Source organism: Hippopotamus amphibius, chromosome 3 (assembly GCF_030028045.1).
Source record: "Hippopotamus amphibius kiboko isolate mHipAmp2 chromosome 3, mHipAmp2.hap2, whole genome shotgun sequence".
NCBI classification, from domain to species: domain Eukaryota; kingdom Metazoa; phylum Chordata; class Mammalia; order Artiodactyla; family Hippopotamidae; genus Hippopotamus; species Hippopotamus amphibius.
The window spans coordinates 25,822,413-25,839,912 of record NC_080188.1 but is presented as its reverse complement, the minus strand read 5'-3'; the positions used below and the strand labels follow the sequence as shown (position 1 = coordinate 25,839,912).

The following is a 17,500-nucleotide window of genomic DNA, read 5'->3' as shown; positions in this document are numbered from 1 at the left end:
AGGGGTGATAATTGAATGGGATGAAGTTCACAGGAGAAAAAAAAAATCCCTGAAGGAACTCTTCTTCAACTCGTATTGCTTTCATCACTAGATCATTCTCGAATCTACCTGAAATAGGGACAGCTGTACTAACTTTCTATTTCCCACTGATCAAAAACACTTTCAAAAAATTCTCCAAATCCATCCACTTCTATTTCCACTACTCTCTTCATTCCAGTTCACCATCGACTCTCTATGAATGATGGCAGAGCCATCTAACTGGCCTCTTTGCTTCGTCTCTTAGCCCTAATCCAGTCTTCCCACAGCAGCCAGATGGTTTTAAAGAATGTAAACCAGGTCATGCCATCTCCCTAATTAATCAAACTGACCCCCCTCCTATTCCTCCAGTGACGTCTGCTGCATTTCCCACACAATCTCAGCTCCTTTCCATGGTCTAGGAGGTCCTGTGTGGTCTGCCCATGGAAGCCCCTGCTTGTCAGGGTCACCCATCTGTTCTCACCCTCATTCACCATCCTCCCAAAACACAGACTTCACCCTGTTTCTCAAACAGGCCAAATCCCTTCTTTCCTCGGGGCTTCACCTGCGCTATTATCTCTGCCAGAAATTCTTCCTGGACTCCCACATGACCAGTTCCTCACTATTCATATCCCAGCTCAAAGATCACTTCCTCAGAGAGGCACTGACCCCAGACCAGTGTAAAAGTCATACCCACTTAACCATTTACTACCATGGCATCCTTAGAAGTCTCTCATCACCACCAGAGATCTTATTGGTTTACCTAATGATTTTCTGTTTCTCTCAATAGAAATCAAGCTTCATAAAGTGCGGCCTGGGTTCTTTTATTCAAGTGATTAAAACAGTGCCTGCTACACAGCAGGTACTCAACAAATATTTGTTGGGTTAATAAACTATTCTTATATAACTTTTCACGTACTAAACTGTTTCCTACCAAAGGCTTGTAAAAAGAGAAGGATCAAGTAGAGATACCAATCAAGTAATGAAAAACAGGTTTTCAAGCAAAAGATCATTCTGATCAGATAGTAACGTGTGTGCAGAAGGATTCTGAGGCTCCATTCGACCCGGCAGGAAGGATGGAGTGCTACGGTTTATTAGTGATGTCTACCATGGGCAAAAACGGTAACACGTGTATCATATCCCTGAGCTAGTCTTCTCTCTTCTTAATGTGTTTATAATCTTATTTCCTTTCAAATGCAAAAAGAAACTGAAATTTTCTTGAAAATGTGTAAGCATCCCCTAAAGCTTCAAAAATATACATCTCCATATACATTCTTCTGTCCTTCAAAAAAATTACACTTAGTTCTACATCTATCTTTTTTTCTTTTTCATCTCTTTGTCCTCTGTAAAATCAAAGCAATGAAGAGTCACCATTTCCAGTCTACTTTTCCCTGTAGCTTCTTTTACAATTTTCTCATTGGAAATGATGGAATCTTCTACCTGGCTTTCTTCATCCAAGTGTCCACACAATCAAACGGTGGAAGAAAATGCGGCAGAGTCAAAGGGGCAACCAAAATGTCACTGGACAAGACAGAACAATTTCAGGTTCAGTTAAAATATAGCTTCATGCTTCTGGAGGAACAGAGGTTGCTCAGAAATCCTAGAGCCAAAAGGTTAACAAGTACACTTTCTCCACGGTCATGTGAGCAAGGGGAATTAGGGGTAGAGAAAGGTCACGGATAAGATAAATGAGGGGCTAAAAGGAGTAACTCATGGGATTCTCCTGGCAACTCAGAGGGAAAATCTGGACATGAAGTCAAAGCTGGGAAAGATGTATGGGTGATGAGAGATGGGTAATAGACGATTGCTTCTTGGAAGGGACACCTCTGACTGCAGCCTTCCAGACCCATCTCCTTTCAAGGAGAGCAATACTATAACCCTGGAAAGTATATTTCATGACACCAAGGACAGGAAATGGCCCAAGCATAAAACAGAATTTGTTTGAAGGCCAAGTTCAAAGAAAGGACAACTCTTCTGGAAGGTAAAATCAATGAAATCAATTACCTTTTATCAATAGCCACATGCTGGGACTCTGCCTGCTATTACCATGTATTATATAAAACTGGCCAGCTCAATAGAACAATGTGTGCAAAGGATTAATAGCAAGGTTCAACAACAGGAAACAATGACTTCAACTCTTCCAAGGGTAAAGACCAATTACAATCTTCAGGCTGTACAAATGGGCTTTTGAAACACCAAGCTATAAAAACGTTAAAAGTCTCCTTTTCCCCCTCTTTCCCCAATGGATTTGGAATTTAACTTAGACCAAGGGTACAGGACAATCTTCATTAATATCAACCACATATTCCTGCACCCTGGCCTTGAACTTTAAGTCAGATTGGACTTTTTTAGGAAAACCTCATGCGGTTCTTTGATATGAATGGGTTGGATCACATTAAAGGATTCTAAGGATTTCTTCCTCCCTGGAAGTTGACTTCTCTGTGTTGGCTGCTCCACGAGCCTAAGGACATTAAATTACTCTCCAGTCTCAAAAGGCAGTTCAACCCAGAATGAAGTTGGATTGATAGAAATAAATGCATCATTTTAAATTCAGGATTTCCTCAAATTTTTGGTTAAGTCTGGGTTGGGGGTGGGGTAAAAATAACAATATTGAGAGTGTAAAATGGCTGGAACTTTTACATATATTATCTTACTTAATCCTCATACCATCTCCATAAAGTAAAGAAACTGGAGTACAGGCAAGTTAAATAACTTACCAAGGTCACATACCACTGAACTAGAATTTAAACTCAGGCTAAACATAAGCCATCATTTCTAACATGTGCCTCTCTGGGTCAGCGTCTTCAGAACAGTGAGTCCAGTAAAGCCCGACACGTGGATTTCTCATGACAGGTGTCCTTTTGGTCTCTCCAGTCCTTTTACAGGAAACCCTACTTCCCAATCCTGATCACATGGCTCAGCTCTGTCCTCGGGAATGATCCATGTCCCAGGGCTAGTCGATGAGAAAACGATCTTTCTAGCCATAAAGATAAACACAGGGAAAGGCACGGGACTCAAGCTGGGCCAAGCAGTCATAACCAGCACATTGACAGTTGCTTTAAGAATAATGCTGGTAAAGCAACTGTACTCCAAGAAATACATATTAAAAAAAAGAAGAATAATGCTGGGACTTCCTAGGTGGTGCAGTGGTTAAGAATCCGCCTGCCCATGCAGGGTACATGGGTTTGATCCCTGGGCCAGGAAGATCTCACATGCCACACAGCAATTAAGCCTGTGCGCCACAACTACTGAGCCTGCGCTCTAGAGCCTGTGAACCACAACTAATTGGGCCCACAAGCTGCAACTTCTGAAGCCTGAGTGCCTAGAGCCTGTGCTCCACAATAAGAGAAGCCACTGAAATGAAAAACCTGTGCACCGCAATGAGGAGTAGCGCCCCCACTGGCCACAATTAGGGAAAGCCTGTGCGTAGCAACGAAGACCCAACACAGCCAAAAATAAATAAATACATAATAAAGTTAAAATAATAAATCTTTTTTAAAAAAAGAAGAAATAAAGGCAGAGAGAGAAGGATGGAGGAGGGGCAGACATAAGGGACATATCAGAGGTGGATGGATAGGACTGAGAGATGATTAAGGGGAGGTGGGACATGGGTTCAGGGAGAGGGAGCCATTAAGCTCACACCACTATTGTGAGTGAGAGGAGGATAAGAAGAATTTAATTCTGGCTCTAGAACCAGACTCAGAAGGGTTCCCATTCCAGCTCTGCCATTTTTTTAGCTGTGAGGTTTTTGGAAAAATTATTCAACCCCTTGGAAGTTCAGATTCTTTATCTTAGAAGGGGAACGATACCAAGTTCTCTCTCAAAGTGCTCTGTGAAGACAAATGGGAACAGGAATATTCAGTAGTTTGCACAACAGAAGGCACTGTGGGTTTTAGTAAATGTTAGATATTGTTAGTTACGAAGTCTGAAGACTGGACTTCTTACAAACACCTAAGGTCTTTCACAATTTTATTTGTGTTCACCTCAGAAGCAAGTGACTTAATATCTGCTGTGCTAGTAGAGATCTTTTGAAACAAACGATGATTCAAGTAGCTTTCAGTACCCAACACTCGAGCCAAGCTGACTGGAAATGCCCTGGCTTTGACAATGGTTGTGTATCGGTCTGTGCGTTTAGGCCGTAGCACCCACCTCTGACTTCTGGCCGTTCCTGTAAAGTTCAGGCAGTTGCACGAGGGTCTCCGCAGACACATCTTTCTCCAGGACACCGTAAATGACGGGAGGGGCGGATGTGAAAAGGAGGTTGAAGAAGATCAAGACCCAATAGTCAGTCATGGATGTTCCTGAAAACCCACAAAAGAACTGGTACCAGAAAAGGAGGTTCACATAGGCCTAGGGACACAAAGAGGAACATTCGCGTCTTAGAGTCAGCAATGCACGCTATGACCGCACACGCCACACGCTGCCGTCCTAGCAACGCGATCTCAGCCTCTCCCTCAGCAGTTTCCTCACTTACAGAATGGAAGACCACAACTTACCTTGCAGCTTTTTTTTTGGTAAATGTTTAATTAAATTAAAACACATACACACAGACCATTTACTATGTGGTGCTGGCACCGTTCTAAGAGCTTTACAAATAACACATTTAATTTTCGTAAAAACTTGGGAATTACTGCTGTTCCCATTTTACAGATGAGGAAAGTAAGGCATGGAGAGGCTAAGGAACGTGCCCAAAGTTACCTGGCTAGTAAGTGGTAGAGTCAGTATTCAAATGGGAGATGCTCTAGCTCTAGACAAAGAGAATCTAGCCCTGTGCCTGGTCTGTAGCAGCCATACAACGAAAGTTCATTCTCTTGCTTTCTGGGTTCGCAATTATTTGGACCCGGGAATGGGTTGGTGTCAGTTGAGTGGCCAACTGGTGAAATGGGAAATAGGATGGTGAAATGGGATGGTGTCAGTTGAGTGGTCAACCATCCCCGTTTGCTTGGGATGTTTCCCAGGACATGGTACTCTTAATACTAAAACTGGGACAGTCCCAGGCAAACCGGGACAGGTAGTCATCCTGGAGGCCAGGCACATACATTCTATAGAGTTTCAATAGTTTGTCTCACGCAGAGTAAGTCCACAATAGCAAAAGCTCTGTGCCCTGAAGCAAGGCAGGCCACAGGAGAGGTCACTGGACTTAGATTTAGGGGGTCTTGTTTCAAGTCCTAGGGACACTTTCTACTGACTATGTGACTTTAGGTCATTTAAATAACCTCTATGAATTTTGGTTTCTATGTCTGGAAAATGAGAACTATACCACATCAGGTCTTAGTAGCAAGATCCAGTTAAAAAATGCTCACGACCTGTAAAGTGCCTTATTAATGTTAATTAATCAATTAAGATATTATTGTGGGCACCATAGATACACTGAAACACCTTAGGATGGGGACCACAATCCTCAGAATAGAGTTTCTTGGTCTAGGGTCCATGGACGTGCATTTGCCTCACTCCTGAAAATGTACCAGTTTTGGGTATATGTCATTTGGGGCACTATTTTGGGGACTGAGCCCATAGTCCTCACCACTGTCTCAAAAGTTGTCCAAGACCCAAGAACCACAGTCTCAGAAAGCTAAGCTATTTGAATGGCTTCTCATACTGGCCCTGTTCTCCATAGTTTACAAACCATTCGTTGTTTAGTTAGGTAAGAAAGAGGCAGAAACAAGTCGAGAAGATTTCAGGGTGAACGGCCATCGACGTTTACAGAGCAGAAAGATCCCAGGGTCCTCGCTCCCTGGTGACGTGCTCTCTATTAATAAACACCCCCTCTCTCCAAGAGCACGTGGCATCTCTTTCTAATATTCGTTAGAAATATGGAGTTAAAAGGAAGGGGGAGGGGATGCTGTTGACTGCATCATAATAAGAGAAGGTAGAAAAATGCAAAGGTATTTAAAAAATCCGGGAGAGGGGCTCCCCTCCAAAAGTCATTGACCACTGAGTCCTGGAATTTTAAATTACAAATCACAGCTTTCCCCAGAATCACCCTGACAGACATATTATACATTTCAAATACTTTCATCAAGTATCAAAGTTTTCTCAAACTTTGACTAAATGTGCTGATTCTAATTCGTGAAGTTCTGAAAGCGTCCTGAAAAGTTCACTGTGCTACAGGAAAAAGAAACATGCGCCTGCTAATCGACAGACACACACACATGCGCACACGCGTATCTAAATCACATATTTGGGACAAATGACCCACTAAAGTCATCTTTTTCTTAGAGATGGTATTTCAACAGAGTGATGTAAATTTCTGTTTGCTACTAACTTGCTACATAAGGACTTTAAAGAACACGAATAAATTTGCTCTGAAAATCATGACATATTTACATAATCACCCCACCTCGAAGGGATGTAGGTGAAGCAATCTAAGGTCAATGTGGGTTTATGAAAGAGAAAACTGAAATTTAAACAGTATGCTGAAGATCAGAAGCCAGGACACCTACTACTCAAATTCTGCCCCTTTATGAATTACATCGTCAAAATTAAGGGCCTTGGCCGTCAAACAGCTACCAAGCACAGACCTATTTTACAGGCTTGCCAAAGGATTCTTCATCTGGGAGTGCTAGCTAGCTATAGGCTAAGGCACTATACTGGATTTTCCCCTGTATCTGTCTTCAATACACCACATGGGACACCCATCTGGGGACAGCAGATTTTTTTTTTGTATCTCTTGCAAAATGGAAGCAAACCTTTCCATTCTCTGCTGACAGAAAGCATTAAATGTTTCATAATTCTGCTTGTCACAACCTTTTTATGAAAGGTCAAAAATTGGATTCTAAATGAATCAGACAGGGCTTAATTGAATTTAAATGCATAGGGAATAGAAAATGCTAGCAGATGGACAAGGCTAGCAATTTGCTGTCAGCAGCCGAAACATAGCACATTCCCAGATTACTCCTGCTAAGACAGCAGGCGTGCTCCTGGCTGCTTCCCAAACGTCAATAAGCAAAGGAAGCTTAGCGTTGGGCCCTTCCTCTTCGCCCCTTACACAAGCAGGAGTGGAAGGGAGAAAGGGGGGTAAGAATTCTCTGGAGCTACATACCACGTTCTTGTAGAAAAAATAGAGAATCATGTTGGAAAGTCGAGTATAACACCAGTGCCCGTGGACAAGGAGGAGCTTGCTGAGATGTTTAAACTGAGAAATGGCAAAGTCACTGGCCATCACAGCCTGCAGAGAAAACGGAGAGAGAATGTCACCCCGAGCAATGCAACATGTTAGAACAGACACAGCACGGCAGCCTGACCGCCAGCTGGCTCAGACTGCTCAAACATGTGGTTCAAACCTTACATGTAGACTGAAAAACAAAAAGCAAAAAACTCTTCAAACAAAGAGAAACCCATGAATACAGAGCCTTAACAGGTTGCCTGAAGTTACCATTCAGTTTCCCAAATATGGTCCAATGAAGCAAGATTTCTCTCTGGTTACCACTCATGATGTAATTTCAGCAAGTGTACTTTCCCTAGAAAGCAGCTCCCTTAGCAAGAACTCGGTGCATTTCAGTGTGCATTTGCTTCTCCTCCATGAAGAGAATATTAAAAGTATATAGTCGTTACTTCATGTGACTTTGTATAATGTGGCAGGCAAAGGAGGTATTTGAATTTCTCATCTTTTGTAGAGGTGTCATAATTTATAATTCTCAGGAAACCCTAAGCCTCACATCCCACTTTCTTTTGACAGCATTTGCTCCATATAAGATGAGCAGTCTTCTGGACAAGCTTCTATCTGAGTTTTGTGCCTAAAACGCTATTCAACACACACACACACACACACACACACACACATACACACACACACACACACATGAAAACAGGACAATCCCACTTCCCTCATTCTCTCCTATCTTCTCTTCCCCTCTCTCTTTAGAATCTTTAGATATTTCACTCAAATCCTTAGTAGCTCTCATCAGTGTCAAAAGTCATATAGTTATTGCAGTGCTAAAAATATTATTTAGATAAGTTATATATTTTTAAACTGAACAAATGAGCCACAGAGCTAAGATTACCCAGGAAAATTCTATAACACTCACCCAGTAAATAATCAATGAATGAATGGCTAAATGTCCTGCCACCCACTCTTGAGCTAGCTGCAGACAGCCTCACTCTATCACAGAGATTTTACCATGGAGAATGTTGTCCTTGGATGGGTGGGTCAAGTTCATGGTATCTGGGTGCACAATATCCACTCACCTGCATGCCTTCTTGACCTGAGATCCCAATCCCAATGTCTGCCACTTGTATCATGCTAACATCATTGGCACCATCACCTTTGTGAAGAAAATGTGAGAAACATGAGGAGTAAAGAAAAGATGCCAACTGTGCAAATCAGTAGCAGCCATTCAAGCAAACAAACAGATCCTTCAACGTTTACTCCATGTCTCCAAGTTGCCTGGAAGCTAGCTAAGCAGCAACGCAATGTGGCATCCCACTGCCATCAGGAAGACTCCCAAACTCAACACTACCTTAAAGTCCTTCCTGCTACGGCCCCTGCCTGGACCAATCTCCCCTTGCTCTCTGTCACGCACTCTACTTTCAATTTGCCAGATATACCCCACTCCTTCCAGCCCTGTACATGCTGTTTCTCTATTCTTGTAACACTGTCCTCATCACCCCCTGCCCCACCTGGCCAGATTTCAAGTGTTCTTGCTCTCAGCTTAGATGTCACTTCCTCTGGGAAATCCGCCCCATGTTCCTTTTAGGTCTGATGCCCCTTCCTTAGACCCCAAGTACCACCCTGTGAATCTCTATCATACCTATCATGGTATTAAGCTTGCTGTAGATTTGTCTTCCCAACATACTGGAAGCTTCTTTAGAGGAGATATTACATTCCTGCTGGTAATGAACACCTGTTGTTCCCAACTGCCCAGCAATCTTAACTTGTTTTCTTTTTTTTTTTCCTTTTTTTTTTAATAATTTTATTTATTTATTTATTTTATTGGCTGTGTTGGGTCTTCATTGCTGCACACGGGCTTTCTCTAGTTGCGGCGAGCAGGGGCTACTCTTTATTGTGGTGCGCGGGCTTCTCATTGCGGTGGCCTCTCTTGTTGCAGAGCACGGGCTCTAGGCACGTGGGCTTCAGTAGTTGTGGCACATGGGCTCAATAGTTGTGGCTCACAAGCTCTAGAGTGCAGGCTCAATAGTTGTGGCACACGGGCCTAGTTGCTCCGTGGCATGTGGTACCTTCCTGGGGCAGGGATCGAACCCATGTCCCCTGCATTGCCAGGCGGATTCTTACCCACTGCACCACCTAGGAAGTCCCTTAACTTGTTTTCTGATAACAGTATCCTGATTTCCCTTGGGAACTCTGAGTCCATGTGGTTTGTAAGGATGAACCCACACCCCCAGGTTTGGGATGGATGACTGATTCAGGCCTGGACAATTAGCATTGTCTGCTCCCTGACCTCAGTGATTGGTTCAGAGATGGGCACATGACTCAAGTTAATTGATATAATTGACATGTCCAGGGCTCTAGCCTCAGGAACATACAGATCCAGGGGCTTGGACAATTCACTCACTTATTTTCTCACTCAATAAGACAGCTGAACAAAATTCCACCATAATCAGGATTCCAGCAACTTGAAAAGAGGTGCTATCTCTTCTCTCAGGTTGCTAATAGGATAAGACATAAAGGTGGGAATTTTCAGTGGCTATATCAGCACCCTGAGGGGAGATGCTACCTGAGACTGAAAATAATCCAGGTGGAAACAGAGGCTGTAAGAGATGGCTGAGTCCGCATCTGAACTTCAGAGTGTCTCAGAGCTTAATCTCACCGTTTCTCTTCTCTGCTTCTACTCATTTTTTATCTTAATACTTATCTATAATACTACCAAGGTTTTAAATATTATCGCTAGACTTATGTTTCCCAAATTTGTGTCTCTAGCCAATTCTTCATTGCTGAATTCCAGACTTTACCTCCAACTGCCTACACCTGACATCACTGCTTAGACATCTAATGGATTTCTCAAACTTAACATGTATAAGACCCAACTCCCGCTTCCCCTGACTCCACCTCAGTAATTGGCAGCTCCATCCTTTCTGTTCTTAGAGACAAAACCTTGACATCCCCCTTGACCCCTTCTATTATATAACATATCCTATCCGTCAGCAAATGTCACCCGCTCTTTCTTCAAACCATGTGCATTATCTGACCACATCCCATTACCTCCTCTGCTCCCACCTGGGCTTGAGCCACCATCATCTTTTCCCCAAATTATTTCAATAGCCGCTCAACTGGTCTCCTTCCTTATGTCCCTGTAGACCAGTGGTTACTCTCAACTCAGCAGCCAACGTGATCCTTTTCAACTTACGGTAGTTCATGTCTCTCCTCTGCTCAAAATCCTCCTGTAGCTCTCTGTCTCTTCAGATCAAAGCCAAAATTCCTAATGGCCTCAAGACTCTACCTGATCTGGTCACCTGCCACCTCTCTGCCCTTCACTAACCTGCAGAAGATTCTTCCCTTTGCTCAACCTGCTCGGGGTTTGAACCCACCAAGTTTGGTCCATTGTCTTCTCTGCCAGGAATGGTCTCCCCTCAGATCTCCTATGGCTCCCTTATCATTTCCTTCAAGTCTCTGCTCACACACAACCTTACCAATAAGACTGTCTCTGAAAAACCTATCTCAGATAGAAGCCCCCTTCGCCTCCCCCAATGCTCTGCATCTCCTGACTTTATTTTTTTCAATAGCATTTGTCACTGATATCTTATATCTTTACCATTTTTTGTCTTGTTTCACTTTTTACTGCATTGCCCTCCTCCTAGATATAAGCTCCTTAAAAAAGGTACTTTGTTGGTTTTGTATACTCTTGTATCTCCATTGCCTAGAAAAATGCCTGGCATATAGAAGGTGTTCAATCAATAGTTGTTGAATGAATAAATAAATGAATTGTTCATATTCCTGATTTTAACTTTCTCAAAGGTAGAACGCATGGATTTTTCAGGTCTACGATTCAGTACGTTACCCTCCTTAACCCACGTGATTTGGGGATCTGACATGTAAACAGAGTCCTATCATATTGTTTCTCATGTCACATCTCTACCACCTGGTTCATAACAGGAGGCCAAATAGATGATGGAGTGAAAAGGGGAGGGAGTGAAGGGATGGGCAGAAATAAGGGAGAAAAAGGGGAGGGAAAAAATTAATGAATTAATTAAAAAAATATCGTTGCTTTAGCTACTATTAAAAAAGAAAGAAAAAGGGGAGGGAAAGTGTGGGAGGGAAAGGACAGACCGACAGAAAAGCAAACGTACAGAAGGAAGGACAGACAGAAGGATCAGCCTCTGGTGCGATGTGAAAGTGAGAAGCACAGGGCTGGGTTCCACCCCGACTCACCGACGGCCAACGTCATCACCCGGAGACAGCTGCGAACCAATTTTACCACCTCGCTCTTCTGCAGGGGTGTGGCTCGGCAGCAGACCACAGCATGGCAGTGAGCAGTCAGCGCCAGGAACTGCTTTTGCAGACTCTCCTGCAGGGCAAACTCCAGGGTCTTCCCAGTGATAATGAGTCCAGCTCGCAGCCCTGAGTCCTGGGGGCCAGGAGGCTGGTGTAAATCCTCACTTAAGGATGCCTGCTCCGGAGAAACTGGATCCTTCTTCTGAAGCTCTTTCAAAATTGTGTCCATCAGCATCTCACAGGCATTCTTGAAACAAGAGGCAAAGACAGTGAGCCTTGGGGCTCCCTTGCTGGCCACATCCAGCTATATTTATCATTGCTACTCTTTAACAACTGCTGCATCAAGGCAATCCCAAAGAGTGAACAACCCGCCACTTTCGAAGACCTCACGGTTCTTCTGCAGAGACTTCTGTGTGTACATGGCGACAGGATAAAAGAATGGGCTGCATCCCACTTCCAATTGTACAACTAAGAAATAGTTACAGAATTCCTTTTTCTTTATTTGTGCAGTTTACCTTCTCAAACCATGAATCTCAAGAGCACTTTGGTCTCATTCTCCTATTTACTACCTGCTTGACTTTAGGCAAATTATATAACCTCTCTGAGCCTCAACTCTCTCATCAGAAAAATTCAGGTGTCTACATTATGATATGGTTGTGAGGAATAAGTGAAATAATACATGCAAAACTCCTAGTGTAAAGCACAACACTCAGCAGAATTTAAAAGTCATTATTATTTTTCCCTTCTTTGACTCAACACATTCATTTACTTATTCACTTACTATTTACTGAGAAACTACTGTATATTTGAAAAAAAATTCTAGGTGCTGGGGACACGTCAATGCACTGGAAATCCCTGCCCGCATGGAGTTAACCTTCTGGTGGATGTTCTTAGCGGCCTCGTCACATTTGCTTTGCATGCATCCCTCCACTCTACTCATCCCACACTCATTAGGAAGTTCTTTGAAGACAGCACTTTTTTGTTTTTAATTGGGGTACAGTTGCTTTACAATGTCGTGTTACTTTCTGCTGTACAGTGAAGTGAACCAGCTACACGTATACACACATGCCCTCTGTTTTGGATTTCCTTCCCATTTAGGTCACCACAGAACACTAAGTGGAGTTCCCTGATTTGCAGAGACATGGATGGACCTACAGACGGTCATACAGAGTGAAGACAACACTTTTAACTTAGTTTTGAAACCTTCTATGCCTCAAAGAGGGCCATGTTAGGCACCCAATAAATATTCATTGAATGAATTCTACTCAAGAACGTGAACAATAAACTTGTACAGAAATTGTTGTGTCAAATGATCACTAAGGGCAGAGCCAAACAAAATCCTGGAACCGTGAGTTTAAGTTTACACACCAAGCCTGAAATAGTTTATTCATGAAAGGGCCCCTCACTCTTATTTCAAATACTGTTTTATCAAGCATTTCTCAACCCATGACAGAACGAGATGGGAAGTAGGTATCAATATGTAGACACACGCAGACACAACAAAGACTTAATAACTGCATAAACTATAAACAAGAGATTTAACTTCAAAATGGAACTACCTGGCAATCTTTACCATGGGAACAAATCTGATCCCATACACCTCAAAAGCCTCCAAGGAAAAGTATACAAAGATGAATCAAATATGCTCATTATAGGCTCAATACAAAATAGTAAAAATTATTTTAAAAAACCTTCCAGAGTGGGACTTCCCTGGTGGTGCAGTGGTTAAGAATCCGCCTGCCAGTGCAGGGGACATGGGTTCGATTCCTGGGCCAGGAAGATCGCACATGCCACAGAGCAACTAAGCCCATGTGCCACAACTACTGAAGCCCATGCGCCCTAGACGCCGAGTGCCACAGCTACTAAGCCCAAGTGCTGCAACTACTGAAGCCTATGTGCCTAGAGCCTGTGCTCCACAACAAGAGAAGCCACCACACTGAGAGGCCACGTACCACAATAAAGAGTAGCCCCTACTCGCCACAACTAAATAAAGCCTGTGCACAGCAACGAAGACCCAATGCAGCCAAAAAACCAAACCAAACCAAACCAAAACAAACTCTTCCAAAGTTTTGTTAAATGAAAATGGTACATTTTATAGGGTAACATACCCTGCAGTCACTGAAAATCAAGATGTCTATTAACATGAGACAATGGTTAAAGATATTTGTTAAGTGAAAAAATACAGCCACAACATTATACAACAGTATAAATACAGTCTGTGTAACATTCACACGCTCTTAGTGCAGAGTGCATTCTGAGCGGACGCCCTTCAAAATATGAATGTTGATTATCTGTGGTTTTATGATAATAGACTGATTACAGATGTTTTCATTCTCTTATTTGAGTACAAAAGTGTTCAGTTGTGTAAATTAACTATATTTTCATTACAGAAAAAATATACATGCACACATATAGTCAGTCTTCATTACATGCAGATTCCATATTTGCAAATTCACCTACTTGCTAACATTTACCTGTAATCCTATGATCAACACTCAAGGTACTTTCTTGGTCCCGTGTGAACATGCACAGAGCGACTAAAGACCTGAGCCATGCAATACGCACCTTCCCAGCTGAAGCTCAGCGGGGTGACGCTCTAACTCAGGTCAGCTCCCACACTGGAAACAAGTGTCCTTTTCACTGTTTGGTGACATATTTTTTTGCATTTTTGTGCCTTTTTTTTTTTTTGCATTTTTGTGCTTTTTGATGGCAATTTCACTCTTTAACCTGGCCCCCAAATATAGCCATTTAATGCTGTCTCGTGTTCCTATGCACAGGAAGGCTGTGATGTGCCTTACCGAGAAAACGTGTTGGACAAACTTTGTTCAGGCATGAGTTATATGCTGTGTATCTTGAGTTCCGTGTTAATGAATCAACAATATATGTACTAAATAAGGTGTCTTTAAAAAGAAACAAAATCGTGTACTGATTGGTTGACATAAATGTTGTGTCCAGAGGATCATGGGAACCTAAACATTACCTGTATGGGAAATGGTTCAGTTTTTACTAATTCAGTGTTTCAGCAACCTTAGAGAACTTAACTCCGTGAATAAGGCCTATATACAGATATGTAGATACTGTAGAGATTACATAATATGTAACAGAATACCAAAGGCATGCTTGACAAATAATTAGCTGTGGGTGCTTAGACAATTCACAATCTTTGGACATCCCAGGCTATAAATGGGATAATTTAATCTGCTCTACTTGTTGTAATAGCCAAATAGGATCATGTATGTAAAAGCCTTTTATAGAGTCTAAGAAATGAAAATAAAAAGTTACTTTATAAGGAGAAATTTTTAAATGAAATTAAAATAAAACTTAAAAATTAAATGATGAATCCTGAAAGGCAGTAAGTAATCCAGTATAGGATTATATTAAAACAAAAAAGAATTATATTAAAACAAAAAGAATTCTCAGAGTTTCTGAGAACAGAAACTATGCAAGGTTTGTACATGGCTACATTTACCATAAACTAATTTGCAAATTTAGGAACCAAAGCTGATGAAAATCTGTAAAGCAGAAGCACTACACTATGAAAAGGACCAGACACTCCATCAGCTCCCAGGTGGCCCACTCAAAATGCTACCAGAGCAATTCCCTCACTAAATGACAAATTGGGCTCCATGACCTTCAATTCCATTTTTAACTCTTAGCATCTCCTGAGGGATGGGGAGAGGGAAAAAAGAGAAAATACCAAAACTGAGTCGCTACAATGTGCCTGGGATTTTCTATGCATGGACTTGAGCCATTATAAAGCTAAATTAAATTATATTTACTCACTGTGTTCCATTGAGTTATCTGAAAAATTCAGAGGTGAAATAGCTATTGATAGCAAAAAAAAAAAAAAAAATCTTTTGTATTTAGCACAGTCCATAGCGGATACTCCATAAAGGCTTCTTAAGTTGGTTTGAGCCATAGATTGTATACTTACAAATAAATTTCACAATCCTAATGATTCTACTGCTCACAAAAACATCAAAGTCAAAATCAAACACAAACAATTTATTACTTTTACTTTTAAATGTTCATTGAACCCCTTTCACCTACCAGGCACCACATTAAACAATTCATGTTTTTTCATTTAATGCCTGCAACAACCCTATGAAATAGGCATCACTCTCACATGACAGGTAAGGAAAATGACTCGGAAGGGTAACTCCCCAAGGTCACATATCTGTTCACAGGCAGGTGAAGTAGTTGTACTGAGGGCACATACATTCTAGTGACTAAACTGACCAGACAGTTTCTTGTGCTCACTCCCAGCTGATACTGGGATCTGGCTGGTGGCTGTGCTTGTGGGTCCCTGGGTCACTGCCATCTGCCAAGGAGAACTCACTCTGTGTCGAATAAGGAAAATTCTCTTTCCTCAAAATGTACCATCTAGGTGGGTATTAACTGAGGCCTGACCATAAAAACAGGGCTAACCAAACGTGGCAGCCTGTGACCAAGACCCAAGATGTGACCCAGACGCTCTGGAGGATTTCTGAGAGGCATGGTGCTATGACAGAATGGATTTGACTGGTTAAATCTGACAACCGAGGAAGGAAGGAGAAAGGTTTTCCAAGAAAATTAAACAATATGCACAAATCTTAGTATCACTATACTAAGAATCTTCTGGAAAAAACTATAAAATGCTTGTTTAATTGATTAGAACATTTGAGTTAGAGATTAGTGGAAAGGGTGGAGGGAAGAGGGGGTATTGGAAAAAACAGGCTGAGTCCAAACCTCTTAAATTCCTTCTCCTTAATAAAAAGCAGAAAACCCCCCAAAAACCTTTTTTCCCTTCCCTTAAACAGTTCTTCCAACTTTTGATAGCCTCAGGTGCACTAGCTAAGATTTGCCACTAGAGGGCAGGATTAGTCTCTGAGCCTAATTTCAGAATTACCAGGAAACTATTCACCTGATTCCAACAGAAATCAACACTTCCCCTCAGCTTGCAAGGGTGGCAGATTCCTTTCCCAGGGCTTGACATATTTTGTCATCATGGTCTAAATCTTGTCAAATCAGTGATAATCCAGTATGGGGGGGTGGGGGGTGGGGAAGCAAATAAAAAGGAAATTCTCTTCAGCAATAATTCCTTTGAATCATGTTTTCCAAACCTAAACAAGCTAGGTTGCTAGACAGAAGAACTAATTATCAAGGAGCTAATGGTTATTGGTTTTTCTTTCTCCATACAGTCATCAAATCACAAATATTCCCCTGGCTCTGAAGAAACAAAGATTGGATTAATATCAGTATACATACTTTACTTTCAGTATTGAGGATGAAAAGCTTGTCATCTGGCTCCAGCAGTTTGCAGGCATAAGCAATATTGACAGCTGTCTCCTGTTTGTCCCCTGTCAGCATCCAGATCTTGATTCCGGCTTTGTGAAGGGCTTCTATAGACTCAGAGACCCCCTCCTGCAGACGGTCTTCGATGCCAGTAGCACCTAAAAAATAAGCAAAATGCAACAGGGCATGTAAGGAACAAAAGCCAGCTGAAGCCCACCTAAACTGTAATTGAACTCTGTTAGCTGACCCAATCCTAAACTATACAAACCATTCCAGTAGCTTTGAGGGGTCCAAATGAAGCGTGAAGACTCAGACCAAAATCATGTACAAAGTAATATTTTGGGAAGAAAGCCTTAGCAATTAATGAGTTTATCAAACTTCCTTGCTCTCCTTTTGGCTAGCTTGCTTCTCTGTAAATTGAGGGGATTTCATTCAGTTACTTATATATTCTTACTCCTCAGTTTTATAATTCTGTGATACTCCCAAGGAAAAGGGTAGGCTTTTAAAGAATGTTCTGGTCAGTAACACATAATATCTATCTTTAATGTTCTTTCATATTATAAGTCCATAATTCCCTTTTCTGTAACAACTGGGGCTAGCTCTGTTTTAGAATGTCAAACTTTTGCAGATTTTTAAAAGGTAAGAGGATATATATATATATTTTATAACATCTGGTAATCAAGCATATTAATATTTTTTAGCAAAATTACAACAATCACACTAATTAGGATGATAGAGACTTTAAATTGTCTTATCAAATCAGGCGTGATTTTGCTGCTAATTGAGTTTTGGCACTAAACCCACAGAGCAGTTTTGAGTCTG

At 41.8% G+C, this 17,500-nt stretch overlaps 1 protein-coding gene across 4 annotated transcripts in view; it reads right to left on the bottom strand.

The window, feature by feature from the left end:
- ATP10D (ATPase phospholipid transporting 10D (putative)) overlaps window positions 1-17,500 on the bottom strand; it is a 109,766-nt gene that overhangs the window by 13,761 nt on the left and 78,505 nt on the right. For 3 of the 4 annotated variants that reach the window (XR_009052511.1, XM_057725826.1, XM_057725827.1), the window contains 5 exons: window positions 16,652-16,836; window positions 11,342-11,651; window positions 8,203-8,279; window positions 7,058-7,183; window positions 4,165-4,365 (listed from right to left, as the gene is read on the bottom strand). Coding sequence is in view for 3 of the 4 variants with exons in the window: in XM_057725826.1 (XP_057581809.1) it covers window positions 4,165-4,365; window positions 7,058-7,183; window positions 8,203-8,279; window positions 11,342-11,651; window positions 16,652-16,836 (899 nt within the window). In the remaining variant the exon portion in view is untranslated. Of the gene's footprint in view, window positions 1-4,164; window positions 4,366-7,057; window positions 7,184-8,202; window positions 8,280-11,341; window positions 11,652-16,651; window positions 16,837-17,500 lie in introns of those variants that run through there. The other variant, XM_057725828.1, reaches the window with a different exon arrangement.